Consider the following 23,993-nt stretch of genomic DNA (forward strand, 5'->3'; position numbering starts at 1 on the left):
AAATACCACTCAACAAAACTCACATACAGTAGTTTATACATATATATAATGCATTCATTACAAATTATACATACGTTTATAAAAACCATAAGTAAAAAAAAAAAAAAAAACAAAGCAACAAGAAAAAATAAAACATAGTACTTTAAGCATTTCGATATAAAACCTTTGGAGGAGAACGTTACGCATACACTAATTCATATAAAAGTTAAATAATATTTGAATGGATAATAGAAATCAATTATTTATCCCGTATATATATGTACATATATATATAGGGAGTTATAAGGATGTATATATATACATATATATACATATCTTTCTTTCAGTTCACTTGTTTTGGATGTTTGATTAATCTATGTTTCTCTTCCTTCAAAGAAAAAAGACGACGGAAGATGTCAAAAATAAGAGCTCTAATGTAGATAGTGGGAATGGCAAATCAGTTAGTGAGGAATTTTTTATTAAAATGGTAACCAATAAAATGAGCAATAATAGCTCAGGATGCCAAAAACGATTATTGTGCGGAACAACTCTGATACATCGAGAATTGATCGAACGTTCAAAACAAATGTATTGAAAGAAAGTATATATATATATATATATATACATATATGTGTATATATATGTGTATCCTTATAAGAAAAAGAAAAGGATGAGTAAAAAATGAGAAAACATGAAGAGAAAATGGTAATCAATTTTCTGTTTAGATTTCACCTACGATATGAGTAAACTGTATAACCATTAATCGTTGCGCAAGAGAATGATGTGATATTCTATTCGAATATTGTTGAAAATACGAGTGGCCCAATAATCTTTAATTACATTTCCTTCCTAAGGCATTTATTTCAATGCAAAGAAAATCGAAGGCACACATACATAGAAAGTTCTCTTAATGTTTTTCTCATTTAGAAAAAAATAAACAAAAAAAATGCATTGCAAATTCTTTTTTATATTTAACATGTGTTCTTAAAACGTCGCCTTGAATTTTCGAGAAATGATAAATATTTCTAAAAAAAAATTAAATTTTAATTTCCAGCACTTTTTTATATCAACATTTGTATTACAACAGAAGTGCCATTCAATCCGTCTTCTTAGCTACTTTCCAATAGTTTCGCTGGTACGAGAGAAACCAAATACAAGAGAATTAAAACGCAATGATATATGTTTAATAAGAAAAGTAATAACAATTTTCTTTTCATACAATTATTAATATTATGAATGTAAGAAAGAATTTGTATTCGGTTTACGCAGACCTTCTTCTTTGATTGCCCACCACTAGCTTTTTTATAATGTGTGCCTGCTTCGATGCAGCTTTCCATCTTACAAAGCCGCCCTACAGAGCTAATGCGGCTTTGTAACAGCAGCAGCTGGCCTAGCTGAGGTGTTTGAAGGAGTTTGTGTTCGGTTTGCACCAAACTTTTTAATGCCCCCCGCTAGCCTTTTTACAATGTTTGATTTTACGATTAGCTCATATTACTTCAAATTAGTTTTCATTGCCTTTGGCATTTTTCCCCCCTTAAGTACATTTTAATTGAATCCTTGGATTGATGTGACTATTTTTCGTACTTCAGAGATGTTTGAGGTTTTTAACAGGTAACAACAGATCATTTTGGGAATACGAGAAAATCGAGAAAACTTTACAAATTGTTAGATGACCTCAAGAACTTTGTCAAGGTTATAATTGTGATTTCTCCGGCTAGGCAAGAGCAGCAGCAAAGTGCTGCACTATTCCATTGAACTAATCGAGACTATGTACTCTTTATTGTGTACACTCTCTGCGGTGGATATAAGAATTCGAAGACAAGATAACACAAAGTAAGGCGACTTGAGAAAGGATTTATTATGAATACAAAAAAAAAAAAAAAGAAAGAAAAATCCATTTAGATTGTGCTAACAATATAAAGCAAATCAAACAGTTTTCCATTCTATAACAATAAGTTATAAGCAAAACATAATCGTAAGCTTATTAAAGGTTTTCCTCTATTTACAAAGGCAAGTGCCCATAAGTTTATTTTTTAATTTTATATATATTTATTATACGCCTACAAAAGAGAAGAATTATTTTGATGCTAAAAGTGCTTAAATTGTAGGGGAGACTGCGGTTGGTGGTCTTTGGAAGTGAAGTGCTTTCATTTCGCAAGCAATGCACATTGCACAACAACGCTATTCATCATTAAAAAGAATGGCGTCGAAATGTCCTTTTTTTTACTGCGGAACATTTGCAGACTGAAATTCATGTTTCCATGTTTTCCTTTCTTTTAAAAAACCAGGAGATGGATTGTCCAGAAAACTATGTATGATAAAAAAGCATTGCTTTATTTGACGTTTCAGTGAAATAGATGAGAGGAATAGCAAAAAATTTCCTGATTAGTTAGCGATTGTAATCTCATCTTCAACGATTATTTAGTTTATTTTATTACGTTATTTATATATGTATACGTCATTGGCTTGACTGATAGATGGCCATTATTAATCGTCATATATCTAAGGCATGTTAATGTTATTAATATATATATTCGACTATACCCCCTGCATGGTTGCCGGCTCCTCCTCCATCGAATTAATGATGGATAAATTAATACAATTTTAAATGAGATGCTCGTTGTTTACTTTGGAAACAGGAAAAGTGCAAAAGCTTTTCTTAAAACCGATTTTTGTGCAATTTACTTACCCGTTACTTAAACTTACACATTTATTGATTGAAATCTCATACAAAAATCGAATCTAAAGAGAATGGAGAATTATTTAAAACTTTAATTATTATCTCTCATCGTATTTACTATTGGATGGATATCCATATCCGGATCTTCTCTCGTTGACTGAATATCACTTTGATCGTTTGCTGCAACTTTTACATGGTTTGATTTTTGCTAGCAAAGCTTTCTTTTGCAATTCGTATTACTTGGAAAACCGTGTAAATGGGAAATTACGAGAAAAAAAAAACGAGCGACGCTCTTGCAAAAGCGAAATCTACATATTTTCGAAAATCCACATATCATGAGTTTGCCGTTGAAAATATATCGAATCTGTAGGTACTTGAATAGTGGCATTGACAAAAATTCCTGAACTTCTATCAAAGGACAGTCTGCCGTCCCACCTATCCATGTCGTCTCGCGATTTACGGGTATTCTTTTACTTGGAGTTATTTATTGGATTCATCTTTTTTATACATTTAATTTGAACGTACTCCCTCGATCCGAGACGATCTAATATTGTTAATTAATTTATTGACACAACTGGACTTGCGGTCACAAAGCTGCTGAGTACTTTTCTACGTTTTGGTTTATCGCTTGCTATTTCAATATGTGTACGCAAAAAAAAAAAAGTACATATATATATATATATATATATATATATATATATATTTTATTTTTAATTATCTGCAATCGTTTGAATTGAACGTTTCCCATAAATGAAAATGGATGTAATTGAGAAAATTAGGTAGAAACTCCCAAATATGATTATTTAGGCATATATGAAGTTAGGATCAGATATAATGTATAGATCTATTGCGATTAAAAATAAATTATTGATAGACAAACCAACGACGACGACGTCATGATCCAAAAGTATTTAAAATCTTTTTTCTTTTTTTGTTTTGTTTTTCAAATAATAAGAAATTATATAAAATATGTATTAATACACAGTGCACGACTTCTATCTGTTTCTCTCTCCCTTATTTTCCGCTGCTACCATTGTAGTCTAGTTTGCTTAGTAATTTTTAAGAGAGATAATAATAAAACACCACATCATAATTTTAAGAATTTATTAAAAGGAAAAATGAAAACGAAATGCGTAATAACTTTAAGAGATAAAACAACTCAATTTTAAGAGCATAACACATTCTTTATAATTTATTATAATAACAAAATCATGTAAAACTCTTAGTTTGTCAAATAAATACACGGAACGCTGTGTACAATTTTTTTTATTATTTTTCTTTTCTTTTTTTTTTAGATTAATTTATATATACACATTTTTTTAAGTTTAAAATAAAAAGCAACAAAATATACACAACTCATAAATTTTAATGTTAATACAAACGGTAAAAAAAAAATAAATAAAGATAAAAAGAAATTGTATTATTTATATTTAAATTTTTATTTTATATATCCCTTCCTATTCAAACGAATAGCAATAGCGTTAAAATATTTATGTATGTAAAATTACTAATTTTATTTTTTATTTTAAAATTGTATTTTCTGTTTTTTACGTAAGAAACAAATAGATTTCAAGTTTATGATGAATTATTTTAAAGAAGAAAAATATAAATATATATTACACAGAAAAAACAAAAATTTAAAAAAATATATAAATTCGTCTTTTTACTTTGTTTCTTTGTAGTGTTTCTTTTTCTTTATAATTCGTGAAATAAAATTGTCTATACTGTCGTTTATTAGCAATATGCATATCCCTGTTTCAAGGATGTGTATGTTATACTATACCATCTCACATATTTTAGAAGTGCGCTTTGAATACCCAAGTTTATCAGACTATTGGACTTTTTTATTGTCCTTTAAGCACGTACATTTCTTATTTCGATTTTTTCTCCCAGCTCGATTGAACCATTTCAACCATATTTTCCTAAGGATTTTTAAATCAAATCGATTTCATAAGAGAGTAAATAAATTCGCATATGTGACAGTGAAATGGAAAAAGCTCTTGATAAGATTCACGTAAATAACAAAAACACAAGAATGTGAAATTTGTTGCACTTTTCTTTATTTACTTCAGAGATTGGAAAACGAATTCACTTATGTAGGGGAAGCAAATGAATAAATGTATAAAATAAACTTTTGATAATGTATTTGCAACTATAACAAGGACAATTTAAAAACGGACACAACGCACACGTTTGATTTAAGCTATAAACAGAAAAAGACTATATCCAAATTAGAAACGGATTCGAAAAGTAAATAAAATGTAAAACTATTGACAACTAAAGTAAATAAGAAAATCAAATTATTTCAAATGGTACTTAAAAATGAACAGCGAATAGTTAATTCAATTTTTCTTTATTTGATTGTACAAATTAAACTTTGTGCCAAACGATATCAATAATAAGTTAAATGCTTTTAGCCGAGTTCTTAAGCGAAGCCAAAGATTATCATTTTTCATTTTTGACTAAACCATGATTTTTTATTTAGAGCATCCCACTTGGCCATATTCATCAATATAGAAGAAACACACTGATCTTTGTCACGTGTCTGCCCATAGTAATCAACAAATTCTCCCTCTGGATTAACCAAATACATAATTATTGTATGGTCGACCTATAGAATATAAAATATTAGTAACAGAAAACACTGCTCTTCGGCGGACTTTATAAACTTACAATATAATCGTTGTCTTTATCACGTGGGCCAGCGCTGAAGTACACTCGGAAGGCTTTGCAAACTTTGCCTATTTGCTCAACACTACCTGTTAGACCTAAAAGTTTCGGTGAAAATTCTTTAACGTATTTCTCCACCACTTCCTTGCTGTCGCGTTCCGGATCAACTGTAATGAATATCGGTTGTATTTCCGGATTTCCAGGAGTCTTGTCTAAAATGTAAATAATTTCAATATTGTACTCTTTATTAGAGCATTATTTAACTTACCAATTTCCTGCACAACGGCCGACATTTTCTCTAATTCATCTGGACATATATCCGGACAATGAGTAAATCCGAAATATATTAACAGCCATTTGCCGAAGAAGTCTTCAGATTTTCTGAGAGCTCCTTTGGAATCAATCAGTTCCCATCGACCTCCTATCGCAGCTTTACCCAATTGACGCTTACGTTCTTTCATTATAGCTTCTTCTTTCTCACTTTTAACATATAACATAAAACCCAAACCTATAGCCCCGAGACCACTAATGGCCGCAAAACTCTTCCATGATATGGGGCCTTTTCCTTTAACAGGGTCAGTGGCGGTATATCTGCACTGTTGCTTACATGGTCCCGTTATCTGGAATCTAGTCCTGCACCAATTTATATATTGTAAACGTAAGCTATCGGTTAAACGTTGCATATTACGCGACATTTTTACGCATTTGGAAAGTTTTTTTTTATATGTAGAGTGAAAATAAACTGTAACGCATCGGCAAAATTTACGTAAATATCTTATAGTATTGTAGCTACTAAATGAATAAGCTAAAACAGCTGTTTATGTGTTAATTCTTCTCTTTTTTCTGCAATTCAGCAAGTCAACAGCATATGATGATGAGTCTTAAAAAGATTTAATGCGAACACGAAGTTATTTGTTGAGTTAATTAATTAGTTATTTAATTAATTAATTTGGATTAGCGTGTTTACCCTAACGTCAACTCATGTTCTCATTCCTTTCTTGTCGCTTTTAGTTGTCAAGTTTGTTAGAGTGGCCGACAATGGCAACACTCTGTGTGACAGTTTGTTAGGAACTTGGAAGTAGTGTTGTGATTTACATTAAAGATTTTTTTAACAAAAAAATAAAAAATGGTAATTATTCTAAAAACATAGTCGTTTAATTTTTTGATTTGCTTGCAATTGCGTGAAAATAAAACGTTTATGTTTAATAAGAAATTTAAAGTAGTTAAATTTTTTGTTTATGTCGACTTGGCGATCATAACCTACAAAATAATAAGCCACGATTATTCTCGCATTTCAGAGACCGTTAATGCTTCAGGGACATGAACGTTCCATAACTCGGATTAAATACAATCGCGAAGGAGATTTGCTTTTTTCCTGTTCCAAGGATCAAAAGCCTAACGTTTGGTATTCTTTAAACGGCGAGCGTCTGGGCACTTATGATGGACATCAAGGAGTTGTGTGGTGTCTTGACGTAGATTGGACGACCACAAAGTTGATAACTGGCTCTGGTGACATGACTACCAAAGTATGGGATGTAGAACATGGTACAGTTATTGCGTCTATTCCTTCGAAGTCATCAGTGCGAACTTGCAATTTTAGTTATTCGGGCAATCAAGCTGCTTACTCCACCGATAAAGCTATGGGACAAAATTCTGAATTGTTCCTCATTGATGTACGAACAGTGGACGCAACCACGGCTGATCAAAGTCCAATCTTACGTCTCCCTATGTTGCAATCCAAAATTACCTCAATGTTATGGGGTCCTTTGGATGAAACAATCATAACTGGGCACGATAACGGTCAACTGTCCATTTGGGATGTTCGCAAAGGACGTGAAGTAAATTCCGTTAATGATCATACGGCTGGCATAAATGACATGCAAATGTACAAAGACGGAACGATGTTTGTAACTGCATCTAAAGACACGTCGGCTAAATTATTCGACTCTGAGACGTTAATGTGTTTGAAAACTTATAAAACCGAGCGGCCGGTAAACTCCGCCGCGATTAGTCCCATATTGGACCACGTAGTACTGGGCGGTGGTCAAGACGCAATGGAAGTTACAACCACTTCCACTAAAGCCGGTAAATTTGATTCCCGTTTCTTCCATTTAATTTACGAGGAGGAGTTTGCTCGTCTTAAAGGCCATTTTGGACCAATAAACAGTTTGGCTTTTCATCCAGACGGTAAAAGTTTTGCTTCAGGCGGAGAAGATGGTTTTGTGCGGGTGAATACATTCGATAGTACATACTTTGAACCGATATTCGAGTAATTCGCCAGAAAACTTTTCTTGTGTTTCCACGTGCTATTAAATTTTTATTTCACATTTTACATGAAAAGGATAGTTCTATAGCCTTAATTTTCGAAAGGAAATGTATGTCAGAAAAATGAATTACAAAATATATGCAAGAACAAGAAGAAAAATGAGATATTTTTAATTCTCTTCTATTTAGCTTATTCTTATTCCGTTTGTATATCTCAGTAATAGTTATATTGTCTTCAAAAGGAAAAACGCCACGTTTCGTTTGTTTAGAAAAAGGATCCTTTTTGTTTTTTGACCAATACAGGTTGACCTTTCATGGCAGCCAATTGGGCTGCAGATGGTGCACATCCTGGGGGAGGCGGAGGAATACTAATAGCACCATTAGGTGCTGTGCGCAATTTAGCCCCTTTGGCCAATAGTAAAACATTTCTATTTTTATCCTGGGCATTCGAAGGAGAAGGCTGCGTGGGCTGCGTGCAAGCTGATTGAAAACTAGTAGACATTGGGTTGTAATGCCTTTGCTGTTGTTGTACATGAACTTGATATGGATTGACATAGCCATAAGATGTTCCGGGCGCCAATGGAACTCCTTGGCCTGCGTAATATGGAGAAGGTAAGTTTGTTAATGGCGTTGACATCTTTAAACTTTCCTCATAAGAGGGCGGCGGAGCCCTCTAAAAACACAAAAATATATTAGTCATAAACCAACACTTTGATGAAATTGTATTACTTGCGAGAAATCATTGCTGCTGAAAAGCGCTGGAGGAGCGGAAGGATAGACACGCTGATTTTCTAAAATATTAAATTAATTAAAGCTGAGACACTAAGGTAATGTAATTCACCTGGAGCCGGATGCTTGGACATCTTTATTTGTAGAATACTTCAGCGTTCAATACCTTGTCTGATTTTTTCTTTTTTTGACATATGTTTAAATGCTTATCGTTGCTTATCGTTATCGACATTTGCTTTTGTCTTAACTCAATGGGATGAGAAAGAGAGAGCAATAGTTCCATACGCATGCACATAGCCAGGGAAATAAAAGAGCCAAATGAAATTCGAGAGTATGTTTATGTACTAAATATTTATTATTTTATTTGAAATTTCCATCTTAACTCAACATCTAAAAAAAAAGGTTTGAAGGGAAAAAAAAATTATGCTGCCTCAATTTCATCCAAAAACTTTCGGCATTTGCCCTTTAGCAACTTTACGGCTTCAATGAAGATAACATCTGGCTTTAGAGCTCCTAATGATTCAACAGTAAATATGTAATGGTCCCGTATACGTGCCATTTCTACAGCATCTGCAAGTTGTGGATATCTATAAACATTGCGGCTGCATGTATCGTACCGGGCGTTCTTCACATAAGCTCGATCGTTCTCATCAAGTCCAATAACACCAGGTGAAAAACATTTCTGCAACAAAAAGGCGTCTTTACCAACAATGTCTTTTTTTAGCTTCACTTCCGGTAAAAGCCTGTAAAAAGCAGTGGCTACGGGTGAAAATTTGGCATGGTCTTTCCCAATACCTTTAACGGCCGCCAACCGTATATCTAATTCATGACCTGGACGCATTTGAGTAATCAATATGTCATCGTCTATAGGACCCACATCAGACTCACTGTAGATTTGCGCTTGTTTCCCTTTAGGCAACCATTTTATTTGCCCTGAATAAATTTTGTGATTCTTATAAATAGAATCAAAATTTGAAGATTCCTTAACATCTTTACGACGCGAGCATTTAACCTTTAACTCGAAATCTAAAGTGTCTTGTTCCGTGCCTTGATCATTCTCATCTCCTCGATATTCAAAAAGTCGTGGGTCTGCTTTAAGTGGTATTAAACCTAAACGATGAGCTAAGACTTCATCTTGTATTATGGACGTATTGTTGTGAATGTAAACCTTCTCGATAGCCATACTTGGCACTTCGCTCAGCATCAGCCGTCGAAAAGCATTAGCAATGCCCGGATGAACGCCAACCATATCAAACTCCAATTCATTTCCTTGATATCTGGAAACAGTGAAAAAACTAATAAAAATTATAAAGTTACGAATATGGAATACTTACCGCACAACAATGATTTTAAACTTTCTTTTAAAGCTTTCTATGTCAAAGGGATCGTCAGCTAAACCGTAATCATGAGGATCCTGTTTCAGTTTATGCTCGTCCATATATAATTTTGGTCTCTCATCAGAAGTTTGCATTTTTAAAGATATTTTCAAAGATTTCGTATTTTCGTAAGACAATTTTATCACTAGTGACATGCACGTGCGAACGATTCTTATCCAAAAAAAACCACATAAACATTTATTATGGTTTAGCAATGCCGTCAAACTTAATGCAGAGACGTTTACAAATTTCAAAGTGAGCCAAAGTCGAATGTCGATTACAACAGGTCCTAATTTAATATATAAGTGACATAATTATTATTATGCAATAACAAATTGCAAATTGCAAAGCAAGCAGACATATTAAAAACTGAAAAGTAAGTATGTGAGGTTTGTAGTTGATTTTATGCGGCAAATAAAAAATTTGTATTTCTTATTTTTCTAAAGCAATAGAATAAGAAGTTTAACAAAATTTGCTCGTAGTTCTTTTAATTATTATTCTATCTCAAAATAGATATATTCCGCGAAAAAAAGGAATGTAAAAGAAACTTGTGTTGACACCCTGCTTTTGTATAGAGCGACGAATCATCTGTGATTGACTCGGTGAACGTTTAAAAAGAAGAACAAGAATAAAAAATAAAGAAAATATATATAATCTTTTCAATTATTTATGAAGGCATAAATTTGTTAATTTATGACTTGTGCGGATAGCTAGTTAAGGGAAGAATTATGGCCAAACGCATTCAACCTATGAAAGAGTTCGGCCGCTCAATAAAGAAGCCGAAGTTAGACATAAGTATTAGCAGAAATCGTCCGGCGGCTGTTGTTAAATGCAGTCCGAAAAAGTCTGCTTTTTGGGATGATGACGATGACGACGTCATTCTTATGGCCACTCAAGAGGCTGAAGCTGCGGTAGCTGAAGAAAAGTCGGAAGTAGAGATTAATGTGCCGGAAACTGAAATCATTTTTACCGGGTTTTCAAAGGAGGCGTCTACAAGTACCCAAAAAACATTACCAAAGACGGACTTGCTCACTGAATTATTTCAAGACGATGACGATAAATTGTTGGATATGGTGGCTAAAACGAATGATGAGACATTTAAAAAGCCTGTAGCCTCACTATTGCGGCCATATCAATCGGAAGGAACGCAAGTAAATGCGAAAAATCAAGCAGTGACACCAAAACAAAGTGAAAATTTGACCGAGTTTGTATTATCTCAAAGCACCCTCCCGTTATCTTCTTTACCGGCTTCGCAGAGTATGGCTCGTCGTCAATTGGCTTCAGAAAGACAAATGAAGTTTTTAACGGAGAAGGTCGAATCCCTGAAAAAGGAAAATTCCAGATTAGCTAAAGATCTCACAGAGAACAAAGCAAAATTGGAATGCCAGGATGGTGAAGCTTCTTTGCTACGAGACGAACTGCGACATTTGAAACAACAAATGCAAAATTTAAAAATGGAAAAAATTGTCAGTGTAGAGGCGGCCAAAAGTGAATGTCAAACTAAGATAAACCAGTTGTCTAAAAGAGTCGAGCTAAAAGAAACGGAATTACGTTTGAAAGAAGTGGAATGTTCGAAAATCAAGATCAAATTTGCTGGTGAAACCCAAAAATTACAGCAAGACGTTCGCTCTCTTCCCTCTACATCTAAAACGATACCTAATAAGCGAGAACTCCGACAATTCAAAATGCGAAATTTTCAAGTACTTGTAAAAGAAACATTTTCAATGAGAGATTGCTTAACGCCTGGATTCTACGAACCCGCCTTAGAGAAGGGTACTTGGAAAAAACAGCGTACTCTCTTTCAACTGGAATTAGAAAACATTCAAACTCTAACTGCTCAATTGCAACTGTTGGATGCCGACAATCTTCCTGAGTATTTTGTCCCGAAATGCATAGATTCCGTTTGTAAGGTGCTGCCGGAATTTTGGTCTTACTGCCATAGTTTGGAGTTCCCCAAGAATTGTCTCATTTATCCCTATCATGATTACACCTTAAAATCTTCAGAACGCATTCAACTAGAAAATAGGGATAGTAAAAATTTATTAAGACCCCTCGAATACTATGAAAACGAAAAAGCATTAAGTTTAAGACGTTATCTAGCCGCTTTGGCAGTTATTTGCAAATTTGTTCCTGCCTTATCACTGGCTCTGATTAAATGCAAGCGTGGCGAGTATTATCTGCTGCAAATAACGGTGGAGGCGGTGGCCAAGTTGGGGTTTTCTCGTGAAATTTGTGAACATTTTGGAGTAATCGAGGCTTTAGCCCAGTTAGTTAATAGCATATTGATACATATACCGAGCGATTTTGAAGATAATTACGTAGAATTAATAATATGTTTAATGAAGCACATAGTATTTACCCGACCTAGTCCATGGATTTTTCGCGAAATCTCGTCGGGCTTATCACAATGTGCTCACCATTTACCCCAAGCGTTGAATTTCTTATGCACTAATAGTGCGGAATCGGCTTTTGCAGCTGATCGAGTAAGATCGACATATCGCTTTACAAATGATTCTTGTCTGATACAGGTAAACTAAAGAATTTTAAGTCTTGAATTGCTCACTTTTATTTGAGGAACTCTTTGTCATGTTTTAGGTTTATTGTGGACTTTTGGAAATAGCTTTCCCTTTATGTTCTCCTTTGCCTAAGGAACATTTTATGTTACTATCGGAAATTTGTTTAAGACATGTCCGATTTGTATATCGTTGTTTCATACAACCGCCAAATTTCATTCACAGACTTTTACCCGTCTATGATGACGATGATGATGATGATGATGATGATGATGATGATGATGATGATATTGGCAAAAATCAAGAGATTCCAAATACATCTGGACGAATGGCAGTGGAATTTGAAAGTTCTGAAAATAATACTACGCCACAACCATCGACTCTCAATAATTTCCGTATAGAAATTCCATCGACCAGTAGTAGTAGCAATGGAAATGGCCAACAGACAAATAAACAGAAATCGAAGAACACATGCGAATGCTATACAAAGTTATGCTTGAGCGTGGTCACTTTGTACTATCAATTGCTTAGACAATGGCAACTGCATCAGAAGGAATATTGTAAGTTTAAGTTACTTGTACTTTAGAAACCCTTCGTTCGTATTTTCACATAAAGCATTTCTAAAATTTTGTGTAGTAACCCCTCAGATAGCCGAGATTTCCATCATCGTTACTCAGCTTTTACATTTGATATTCTGCGATAACTACCTAACGTGTTTATTCCGCGAATCTGAGGAAACCACTAAACATCAATTGCACTTGATTTGTCAATGGCTGACGACAAATTCCAAAATTTTGGAACTTACTGACATTAGTTGTATGTAAAATTTTTTTCTTTTTTCTAAGATCGATAATAATAATAATTTTAATGTAGTGAAATTTTTGGAAAAACTACGGACTTCACATATCATGCCCACGGATATAACAATTGAAACGAATATCGCGAACATAGCCCTTGACTTGTCGGAATGGCAGAAATTCTCTAACGATGATGTTAGTCGTTTAAAAATCGCCAACACAGAACAAGAAGCCGCAGAGCATGCGAAGAAATTGAAATTAATTGAAAGAGCAGCGGATGAAGAGACTTACTTTGTTAGCCTGAAAGGTTATGCCTTCGATTTTGATCGAAATAAATGGTATTAAACTAGATATCATCACACTCTCGCTTAACAAGCAATTAAATCAAATAGCAAACTTAGGTGCCTGAAAATGCGTAACTAATGTAATTCACTTTTTGGAATTGCCCGCAAAATGGAATTTGTTATTACTACTAACTATTCTAGTATTTACGGCAAGCATTGTTTTTTCATCATTTTTTATGCATTGGTGGATTGTTAGTGTACCAGGCTTATGCAAACTGCGATCCTCTTTCAGCGAAATTAATAGAGGCAAGTTTGTTTTGCTAAAGTCCAACGAGTTCACAGTAAACATTTCATAATGCGTTCGTGTAGCAAGACGATCAAATCTTCCCAATTTATGTAATACAAACGGTCGGAAATTTACCCGGCTAGCTTTTAAAAATGCTAACATACAAATGGCCTTTATTGCTCCTTTTCAATTTCCTATAGCGTAATACACAGTATAAAACGAAATTGCAAATAATGTAAAGAAAGTAAGTAAGTAAATAACTTTTAAATTTAAAAACAACGGTTAGAGACTGATCGTGTTTGACTAGAATACGCTGAAAAAATGGAAAGTAACTTTAAAACGATAAAGCTTAGGAACGTAGCCAAACATTTAATCTAATTTAATTTTACGACCATTAAAATTAAAAGCAAACAAAGGCGTTCGTGAAAAGTGGAGATATTATTAGTACCTGAGAGTAAACGAAAATTTCAAATATGCAATTTTTATATGCTCTGAACGAACAGACACGGTGCCTAATTATTATTTTCCTAATAATATGCATTTAGTTTTTAGTGTTTCTTCCAGTATTTTTATGTGTGTAAAAAGTACAAAAGTATTTAAGACCATAAATATGAGCTTTTAATGCTTCTTTTATTATTATTAAGATTTCTAGAAAAACGTATACAAAATGTTTAAATAAATATTATTATCGTTAACATTTCATTTCATTATTTTCTCTCGATAATAAATCTGATGTGTATGAACCTCTGCAGAGATATTCTCTCTACAAAGCTTACAAAGACATGGGGTTAGGCTCTAAATAAATTTACTGATATATTTCTTGTACGATGTGCAAGATTCCCTTTATTTTTTTTTTTAAGTTAAAATTAAAACTTTCTAAGGATTTTGATTTATTTTTCTATATATGGTCCACTAAGAAACTACGAGTACATAAATTGCAAATTTGTAGTGCTACGCTGATAATACATTGTACGCTTACTTTTTTTTTTTTCGTTTATATATCTAAAGCAAAATGTGTAAGTACAAATTCTTTAATAAAATATCATATAGAAATTATTAAGAAACATGCCTAATTTTAATGAAAAATTACTTAAAGTAATCCGAAACGCTACAAGTATTAATGGTAAATAGTTTAAATAACATCCCGTTGAACAGACATAAAATAAATTTGAGGAAAAATGATGCAAAGATTAGTTTTCTTTTTTTTTAACATGAAAAGTCAGTAAAGAATTGAATCAAAATTGTCGTGAAACAAATAAATTTACCATTTCAAAGGAGTGCCACGATTATTATTAGCATTAGCTCTGTAAGAATATTTTAATTAGCAAAAGTTTAACGCTATCTTGAATTTTTGCAAATGGAACTCACTTGACAACGCCCAGTGCCTGAGTAGCTGTTAGCGTTATCAATGGCGTTAGACGTTCTACGAAACGTTCATTGTTACGTTCTAGCTCTCGTTGATAATCTTTTTGATCGGATAAGATTAAATTGCGATTCTTCTTCAAGGCGTCGGTGCAACGTTTCGAAAATTCCTTGAAACACAAACGTAACTTATTTTGATGCTTAGTGGGTATGCTGACGCCGTCGGAAAGATTTGACAAAAACACGGTCGCCATTTCCATTGGCCCCTGATTTACCGTCGTTCCAATGCAGCCTTGCAAAACCATTTGCAGTATTTTGGGATCGGCCGGCTCTTGATTGGTCGCAGCAGCCAATTCTAAAGTTTTCTTTTGTATATCTTCAATGGCTACCTCAATCGGTTCCAATATAATTATTTGACGACTAATAACTTGTATACGTGTCTTGACGTAAGGGAAATGATTCGCCGTTGTTAAAATGGTTTTACGTTTACATTGCTCGTGCAACTCGCCGTGTGCTTTACCAGATTTCGTGAAAGGTGTGGCATAAATGAAACGCTCTAAATAAAATCAATCATTATAATCAGATCAAATAAAACACATCCAACTTACTTATATTGAAATTGCGTTCAAAATACGTTTCGCGATGTCTGAGTTCGTAATTTTCGAAATAGGGTTCCACATAAGTTATTTGAATGTACGCCTTATCTGGGTCCAAACCATTTACATCCACCATATTGGAATCTTTAATAATGTGAACTGAATCTGGACCAAAACGATCAGCATAGAAATTCTATCAAATTTCAAATAAATGATGAGCCTTCATATACTCATTCTCAATGCAAAAACATACCTGTAGACGACTAAATATCTCCGGTAGTTTAGTTAACGTAGGCTCCTTATAGATGAATTCTTGCTGATCTAAGTCGCCGAATTTCGAACCATAAAAACCGACCCGAAAGTAGGTACCAAAAACCCGTTTACCTTGCAGCTGCGCTATACGATTGAAAGCTTCTTGCAGTTTACCATGAATTTTAGCTAATTTCTGAAAATCTCTATTGGCTTCGCATGTCGGTGTTAAGATTTTATAAACCTCATTCATTGCTTCATACATGCCAGCAATCTGAAATGAGTTGGCCGCTTCTTCTAGCAAAGCCTTTAATCCCGACTCAGTAAAATGATTACCCAAACAAATGCCATCTTCTCCGGGACTAAGAACGTCGTCAGAAACCGCTGATTCCAACAAAGCATTAGGTGTGACCTTTTGAAAACTTACCGCTCCCACTGGCAGGTGAGGTTGTGACTCCAGCATACTAAGGTATTCGGCTACCAAGGCAGCTGAATGCACGAAACACATGGCGGCCTCCGTGTGATTAGAACGTTCGCGATGTTTTTTGGCCATATTTTCAAGCCAAGTCAGCCGTAGATCAGGATTGTTTTGGTAACCTTTGGCTATGCGATGCATGAGATCAAGTAACATTTCGGGATCTTCTTGATATTCTTTCATTTTCACAGTATCTGACAGAATCATGTGCAAATTGAATAATAAATCTTGCACTTGTTCCGGAAATGACGTGTCTTGCAAATCGGTATCAGATTCAGCGTAAACTAATATTGTCTTTAGAGCTCGCCGTAAACTTTGCTCGCTAAATACTGAGCTAGTGCCAACCAATGAAGATAACGACATTGTTACTTGCATCTTAACCCGGGCGAAATTCTGAAAAAAAAATGAATCAAAACTATAACGAATTGTGCAATTGGTACAGAGGTCGGTTTAGTCCTAAGTAAATCTTACAAAAGTCCCGTGCATTCTGACAGAAATCAACTTACATTGCCGATTTCGAAATTTTGCCTCATCAATAGATATAAGGATGCGGCTGCTTGTGACCTAATGTTCGGCAGCTGGGAACCGCAATGCTTCAATAGTAGCAAACATAAATCAGCACAAATATCGTTTTCCTCATCGAAAAGTAAATTCGGGAATTTAAAAATTAAAGCCCTTTGCGAGGCGAAAAGGTTCTTTAACGCCAAAGTGCTTTGATGGCGGGATAATGCATGCAACAGCACTTTTAGAACGGTGCCTAATAAGTTATGATGTATTTCCGAATTAGTGGCCACCTGCACTATTATTTCCAAGCAATCCAAAGTAATTAAAGTACACTCGGTTGCCAAGGATCCCTCGATGTAGTAGTTCAGTTCGAGTTCAGGATCTTGTTTCGTAATGGTATCATAAAATTGAGCTCGATAAGGCATTTGGTCTTTCCGCCAGCGGAATTTCTCCGTGGAATTACGATCTTTACGCCGATTAATTAAATCATACCGTGCTGAGTTAGTACCACGTATGCATTCCTCAAGCTTTTCTTTGAGATCTGTAGGCTTGCGGAAACTCTGCGTATTGCGTTTTAAGACGGGCAAGCGTTTTTGACCTTTGTATTCGAAACAAGGTATGCAAGTGTTTAAAACTTGCAGCATTTGATGAACGCGATGCGGCGAAAGCCCTAAAAGCCAGCGATACAAAATAGTCTTCTCCAAATTTTTTAAAATCCATACACAGCAAGCGAGCAAGTGGCGAGTATTTTCACTGCTTAGAGGTGATTTATTTTTTACTTGATCTGACATGTAAGCATAAGGACGTGAACCGGAAATGGCGTAAGCTATTTCAGGGCTAATAGTGGTGGTCGCTACAGTCGAATGCGGTCCCTGGTAGTCGTCGAGTAGACCAACGCTGTGAAGCCGATCATTGCTATCGGTCAAATACTGATGCAATTGCGGTATAGCATCCATAACTATGCTGAGCAGGGGTAAATAGAGTGAGGCGACGCGAGCTCTCGATTCACAATCGCTATAGCGAGGATCCAAGTCGTGCGAGGTCATTAGATTCCGTATGCAGCGTATAGCTTTACCGTGAAGCTGTGGATTCCTGCAAATTAACTTTTGAAAATCGGAAAAAATAAGTGTTTGTGATTGACTTACGGAACTTCCAAAACGGTAGCCAAGTCGCTAAGAACTAAACCCACCAAGAAATGTTGCTGCCTGAAATCTATACTCAAATCGGCATGTAAAGCTCGTTCAATGGAACTCTGAGAAAGCAAAAAAACCCTAATCGCTCTAGAACTTTTGATCTCAGTAAGGATTCTTCAAATAAAACTTACATAGGAGGTAATGCTGTGATTGGATGTAGTACTTGGCGTTGGACTACAAGGAGCCGAGATTGTAGTGTATGGCGTAGCAAATGGTAAATTTAGAGCTACATAATGCTCATGACTACATACAATACGTAAGAAATCTATTTTGTAATTCATTAAATCCGGTATAGAAGCGTTTTTCGATATTAGCACTTTATAGTAAGTTTTAATGAGACCAAATACAAAACCACGGTCCATAATGCTGAATAAATCGAAGATGAAGAAACTGAGGCTAGCGTTTAATGATTGAGCCAATTTTGGTTCACTACTATGGTAGCCAACAACTTTAGTGGTAACTAGATGAACTAAAGTGGAAATGTCATCGGTGAATTGGTGAGGAAACCTTTGTTTACGGGGCGCTTGTAGACAGCGGGCCAAATCCAGGTGCTCTACCATAGATTTAACGATAAGTTCGAATAAAAACCAAGAATTGCTCATTCCCAGTTCAGCAGCACGACCGCTTGCCACTACCCAATGAAGTGCCAGCTCTTCATGTAAAAGACGTATTTGACCGTCACGTCCTATAAATGTTGGCGACATTTCCACAGTCATTTCTAAATATCGTAAAATAGAATATATTTTTTAAGTAATCAGTATTTAAGCAGATTGAATTGGAGCAGTTAGCCTTACGATCTAAGCTGCGTCCGGTTAACACATTGTCATACAAACTATAAGTGTCTGCAAACGACGTAGTGTTAATTTCTTCGTTGTTGCTGCGGCTGCAAGTTATGCGTCGCTTGTTGCAAAACGGATGAGGAATTTTACTTTGAAATTGCACGTATGTTGCGAGTAACGTCTGTCTCCCGTATTGATCAACTATTAAATCATCGCTTAGTATCGCCAAATGTGCCGATACCAAGCACAACACTTCAAATACAGTAGAACCCAAAGACAAAGTTTGACCACCTATCTTGTAGGTGGTGATTAGCAATTCGATCAATTTATCCAAAACTAAATGTAGATTTTTAACCAAATGTTCGCGCTCTGCGTTGGCTATGTCTAGTAAGCATTTTTTCATTTCGTTTTCCATATTCGCTTCGCCGATTCGGGCGGGTATTTTCCGTGAATCCAAATATTCGCACATTAAAAAGAAACGATCCAAGTAAGCGTCCAATGTATGCACTGAAGTTACTGCCTCTATCGTAATGGTGAAAACTGGTCTATGATTATCGAGCCATTTTGTCCCGGGTAAATGAACATTTGGCGGTATAAACGAATAGTTTTCAGGGGGTAATTCCACCATAACCGGTAATTGAAATTCTCCCACTTTTAATTTCCCATCCTCCAATAAAGGTAGCCAAGTATAGCCAACAGGGCTTTCCACGGACACTTGCGTCTCTTGAGGCTTCTTCTGACACGACACATGATATAGAGTAAAAAAGAGATGGTGATTTTGTTTGAGATTCGCTGGCAAGGCAATCTTAATTTCATCATAGAATGTTGGACACTTATTATGATAATTAACCGCTGTAAAAGCTTCAGTGGAATATTCAGGGCTAGATGACTTCCCAAATATTGCGTTAATCGCATCGTTTTGCGTTTCACCAGCCATCAGTTGTATTTTTACAGCAATATTTCTTGCTGACCCTGCACGTGAGGAGAAATTCAATTCTTTCGGAGACACGAACACCAGATTACGATATGTATAGTGGGGATTATAAATAGCCATAGGCGGAAGTTCTAAAATCTCCTTTATTGGTCTCGTATTATCATCAACAAAGGGTAAAACCTTAGCTAGGTCAGGGGTAAGAGCATTTTTTATATCCTCTGGGCACGGAGATATTTCTAATCTTATTGAACCTGGTATACATTTGTATTTTTTCATCGCCGAACTGGGTCTCTTTAATTCCAGCAGAAACTTATAAAGATCTTCGTCTTTCATTTTATCTGCCTCCTGCTTAAAGAAACTGGATACTGTTATCGTAATGGGACGAAATGATTCGATTACATTAGCGAAATCATCAGGAGACCAAGATCGTCGCTTTTCTTTGCGTTCTAGAGATCCACGACGTGTTAAAGTTCCGCTCATATCATTTGCTTTTCGTCGCAACTGATCAAAGCTACTAGTAGATGACTTGCGATCCAAACTGTTAGAACTAATTGCAGCAGATAAGGAACCGCCGCCGCTTTCTCTTTCTAATGTAGCACAGTTTCCCTCCTTGCCCTCAAAATTGTCGCCATTAAACACATTGGTCAAATAGATACCAGTCCATGCAAAAGGCATGCGATACTTTCCCAATCTTTCGCAGAAATCAGCCGCGTTTTGTTTGGCTTTTTCACGGCACTTATCTTTATCGTCTTTGAGATATGGTTCTACCGAATCTTTTATGTCGCCTTGTAAAACTTTTTCCAAGCGTATTACCAAAAAAAGATCATTGCTAGGATAACTAATTTCGAAAATAGCAGACCGACTCTGTGTACTGACATCAGCACATCGTACGTGGGAACTTAGCATGCGTTTTAAGCAGTCCGAATTCATGTCGAAATAAAAATTTTCAGATATTTTCTTCTTCTCCTTAGCATCGTATATGGCCATGGAGGCAAATATTGGTTCAACTTCTAGTTCCAAACGCAATTGTAAACATTTGACAAAAATTCTATGGCCAACGTGCTCAATAGGTATTTCTGCCGGCAAACGTCTCTCGATCAAATCTTCAGCTTCTGCCTCTGGATACAGAGAGAATAGAGCTTCTTGCCGATCTTCTTGTCTTTTTATCTCATTAGCTTGGTCAACGTGTTCGGGTGGTAAATCATCCAATAAACTTGGTATTAAAGGATCATTAATGGATCGTCTCAAATCGAAACTAGCCCAGGAACCACGTGGAGTGAGAGTATCAGTACAAGAGCTCACCGAAGAAAGGCTTGCTATTGATTGACGTGAACTGGGTGTGCAGCTGCTGTGGTCAGTCAGCGATGATTCATCGAATGAAGCAAAATCTTTATCAATTTCGAATTCTTGTTGATATGCTGAAGGGCTGATTGTGCCTCGATCAATACGTTCTCGAGTGCAGCAAGAGCTGGAATAATGGCGTTGAGCATATTCCACAACTTTCCAAGGACGCACATAACAGTTAACGCATTCTTGTACATGTTGAGGCAAATCAGCGCTGAAAATATTCGAAAAGGTCTATAAATACACTTTCGGTTTTTACTGATTTTAAGCTTACATGTTTTCCTCGGGCGTAATGTGCTCCAAAGTTCGGATTTTACGTGGCACAGTCTTGACGGTAACATCAGCTGGAGGAAAATCTAATATATGCTTCAAGGGGTCTCGATTTAATATATTCATATGTTGATTTAGAAATTCCTCATAGTCCAATGGCTCAACCGGTTCAGTCAAAGAAAGCTATGAGAAGAAAACAACTTATTATCTTGTTTTTTTCACTTCTAAAATGCCCATCACATCAGCTTTTGGATATATCTTTTAAATGGCTCGTAAAAGCAGTTGTGTTGCGTTAGTGTAGTTTCAGAAAGCAAATACTATCCCATTAATTAATAATAATAAGAAAACTATCTATTATGCTAATACTTTGTAAGCTATAATCGGAAACCCAATTATATCTGATATTTGCATGAATATACAATAGTCTTCAGTAAATTAAATCAATTGACATATCCAATCTCCGTTACTTTTTCACCCTCAGTTCTCATCGCCAAGAAAACTTTCTCTTATGGCTAGTCAATGTTAACAGCGCCAGATTTTTAGTTTTATTAATATTAACACAGGTAATGCAGAGAGATCTTTACCGTTGATGAACACATTGACGAGGTATCGGTCGTCTTCGTGTGCATGTGACAATTGACCACATTTTTACGCACATCCGTTGCATGAGTCCTGTAAATTTGCAAAAAATTATGAAAAAATTTTCACTTTTCCAATTCTTCTTAAATAAGCAAAAAAAAAAAAAAAAGTAAAGCAAACGCCCCGTTTGAAAAAAGGACATTTTATGCAATTTTTCGAATAATTTGCACCCACTTCGACAACTTTTGGGCAAAAGAACGCTGCGTATTCGACATTTTGATGGTTTATGTTTAGTTTTTACTAAATTTTATTATGTTTTCTGGTAAATATTTTGGAAAATTCAACATTATCGATGTTGACTTATTTATTTTATTTAGTTTTCATTGAAAAACAAAGAGAGAGACAAGTGACATTTCATTAGACAAGTGATGTGAGAATAATCCTAGAAAAAGTGCAGTAGAAAGAAGCCTTGCAGCTCTATGCGAACACAGCTGATTTAACACCTTCGTTGACAGCACGTACGATTGTCCTAAATTACTAAAAATTTGTTTTTTTTTCTTCAAATAAAAGCAAGTTTGGATCAATGTTGAGATCTCAATTTTCATAAACAGTTCTATCCAACCTGAATATCCTGATCGCAACTAATTCTTTATTGTAAACATGTATGGAAATTTGTACGTAGCTCCTTAATTTCCTATTCAAGTAACTATTGATTGCTATTATCAAGTCGACGGAAAATCTTTTTCTTGTTTATTCTCTTAGTGAGGAAATTTTAATTATATTAAATTGGATCTATCTGGATTATAATATAGCGTGAATGGAACTGTTGGATAATTGTTCAGAAAAGTAAACGAATTTAATACGAAAACAAAATAAAAGTAATAAATATTGATTATAAACGTGACTGTCAGATGCTATATAGAGATCGAACGATATACAATCACCAATTTTTCGCTGTCATGTGTTCGCCCACCGTTGAAGTGCTTAGCGAAGTGAAAGGAAGATTTTTTATAAGCAAAAAACATAGATAGTTAGATAGACATTTTAGGTACCTTTATTTTTTGCATATATGTGCGCACGCTTACCTTTATGTATAACTAGATTAGGAGATCATTAATTGTTATTTTTAAGGTGAATATTTATAGTACATCATCCTCGAATGGGTGAACTAAACTAATGATGTTATTTATTAAAAAATATATATATATATATATATGCATATATATATTTCATATGTATATTCATTTCTATGTACATATACGAATTTCTCTAAGAGGTTTTGCTGCCAAAAAAAAGATGAGCTTTGAGCTATAATTATAAACGCGCACACACATACATACACATAGCTATATTTATAAGAGGTAGCAAATCAAATGAATTTCAAAAACTTTCAATTTAAACTTAATTAATATTAATTAAAGCGTCAATTTCAGTTAGTTTGGATGATAGCGCAAAATAATTTGAATAGAAATCTCTGAGAGAATTGTTTAACTTAACTCCTTCTTTATAAATTAGAAACCAAGTCAAGTCATGTTTAATTGTCATAGCATTATTATAATAGTTTTTTTTTTTTTTTTCATTATATTAGACGTGTGCACATATTCATATTCTTATAAATCCACATAGAGATGATACACTATCCGTTCAATTTTTGCACTTTCGAAAATTCCAACAACATCAACAATACAAATTCACATTCATCAAGAATATTCATAACTTATACATTTTTTGTGTATTTGTGACTGCTATACGAGAAATGCCAAGTTGAGGAAAACGCGCTATCCTTTCTTCTTGTGGTCGCTTTATGGAAGTAATTGGAAAAAAATGTAAACAACTATACGATCATTGAAAAGACACCCAAGCGGTTTCTAATTACTATCGAAAGAATTCATTTTTGGCTTGCGCGAGATCATTTTTTATACTCTACACAACTTATGTTATAAGTTTATGTGCGGTTTGTATGTAACAGAAGTCCTCGGAAGAACTTAAGATAGTGCAACATTCTATTATATCGATCGATTCAGAAAATGATTCTGAACTTGTCTTTCTTCTCTTAGCAGCAATCTGCGGAGGATCGTCTTCTGATAAATCGTAGACTGGGTTTTGTACTAAGTCTAAAGTTCTATACA

General features: G+C 34.9%; 6 protein-coding genes across 7 annotated transcripts; 2 read left to right on the forward strand and 4 right to left on the reverse strand.

Moving 5' to 3' along the window:
- Window positions 1-4,993: 4,993 nt before the first annotated feature.
- On the reverse strand, window positions 4,994-6,261 carry LOC119632776 (protein SCO1 homolog, mitochondrial). The gene is made up of 3 exons (XM_038025849.1): window positions 5,598-6,261; window positions 5,333-5,541; window positions 4,994-5,270 (listed from the first exon to the last, which is right to left on the reverse strand). Exons 1-3 carry the CDS (start codon window positions 6,022-6,024, stop codon window positions 5,112-5,114), a joined length of 795 nt encoding a protein of 264 aa, XP_037881777.1. The 5' UTR covers window positions 6,025-6,261; the 3' UTR covers window positions 4,994-5,111.
- A 103-nt stretch (window positions 6,262-6,364) lies between these two features.
- LOC119632774 (eukaryotic translation initiation factor 3 subunit I) lies at window positions 6,365-7,625 on the forward strand. Its single transcript, XM_038025848.1, has 2 exons — window positions 6,365-6,458; window positions 6,628-7,625. Exons 1-2 carry the CDS (start codon window positions 6,456-6,458, stop codon window positions 7,600-7,602), a joined length of 978 nt encoding a protein of 325 aa, XP_037881776.1. The 5' UTR covers window positions 6,365-6,455; the 3' UTR covers window positions 7,603-7,625.
- A 226-nt stretch (window positions 7,626-7,851) lies between these two features.
- Window positions 7,852-8,545, reverse strand: LOC119632777. Its single transcript, XM_038025850.1, has 3 exons — window positions 8,436-8,545; window positions 8,324-8,385; window positions 7,852-8,267 (listed from the first exon to the last, which is right to left on the reverse strand). The coding sequence occupies exons 1-3, from the start codon at window positions 8,455-8,457 to the stop codon at window positions 7,860-7,862; spliced, it is 492 nt and encodes a 163-aa protein (XP_037881778.1). The 5' UTR covers window positions 8,458-8,545; the 3' UTR covers window positions 7,852-7,859.
- Window positions 8,546-8,686: 141 nt separating this feature from the next.
- Window positions 8,687-9,906, reverse strand: LOC119632773 (DNA-directed RNA polymerases I and III subunit RPAC1). The gene is made up of 2 exons (XM_038025847.1): window positions 9,658-9,906; window positions 8,687-9,600 (listed from the first exon to the last, which is right to left on the reverse strand). The coding sequence occupies exons 1-2, from the start codon at window positions 9,852-9,854 to the stop codon at window positions 8,745-8,747; spliced, it is 1,053 nt and encodes a 350-aa protein (XP_037881775.1). The 5' UTR covers window positions 9,855-9,906; the 3' UTR covers window positions 8,687-8,744.
- Window positions 9,907-10,233: 327 nt separating this feature from the next.
- LOC119632772 (ATR-interacting protein mus304) lies at window positions 10,234-13,826 on the forward strand. Its single transcript, XM_038025846.1, has 4 exons — window positions 10,234-12,227; window positions 12,295-12,772; window positions 12,849-13,028; window positions 13,086-13,826. Exons 1-4 carry the CDS (start codon window positions 10,428-10,430, stop codon window positions 13,352-13,354), a joined length of 2,727 nt encoding a protein of 908 aa, XP_037881774.1. The 5' UTR covers window positions 10,234-10,427; the 3' UTR covers window positions 13,355-13,826.
- Window positions 13,827-14,509: 683 nt separating this feature from the next.
- Window positions 14,510-22,207, reverse strand: LOC119632771 (dedicator of cytokinesis protein 7). Of its 2 annotated transcripts, XM_038025844.1 has the most exons (12): window positions 22,099-22,207; window positions 21,870-21,957; window positions 21,290-21,468; window positions 18,753-21,229; window positions 18,090-18,676; window positions 17,911-18,017; window positions 16,768-17,857; window positions 15,791-16,654; window positions 15,550-15,730; window positions 14,948-15,497; window positions 14,845-14,883; window positions 14,510-14,687 (listed from the first exon to the last, which is right to left on the reverse strand). In XM_038025844.1, the coding sequence occupies exons 1-12, from the start codon at window positions 22,137-22,139 to the stop codon at window positions 14,666-14,668; spliced, it is 6,225 nt and encodes a 2,074-aa protein (XP_037881772.1). In that variant the 5' UTR covers window positions 22,140-22,207; the 3' UTR covers window positions 14,510-14,665. The 2 variants fall into 2 exon arrangements, with proteins under 2 accessions (XP_037881772.1, XP_037881773.1); XM_038025845.1 differs by having other exon boundaries at window positions 14,511-14,883.
- Window positions 22,208-23,993: the final 1,786 nt, after the last annotated feature.

This window comes from Glossina fuscipes, unplaced genomic scaffold, assembly GCF_014805625.2.
Source record: "Glossina fuscipes isolate IAEA_lab_2018 unplaced genomic scaffold, Yale_Gfus_2 2, whole genome shotgun sequence".
Classification (NCBI taxonomy): domain Eukaryota; kingdom Metazoa; phylum Arthropoda; class Insecta; order Diptera; family Glossinidae; genus Glossina; species Glossina fuscipes.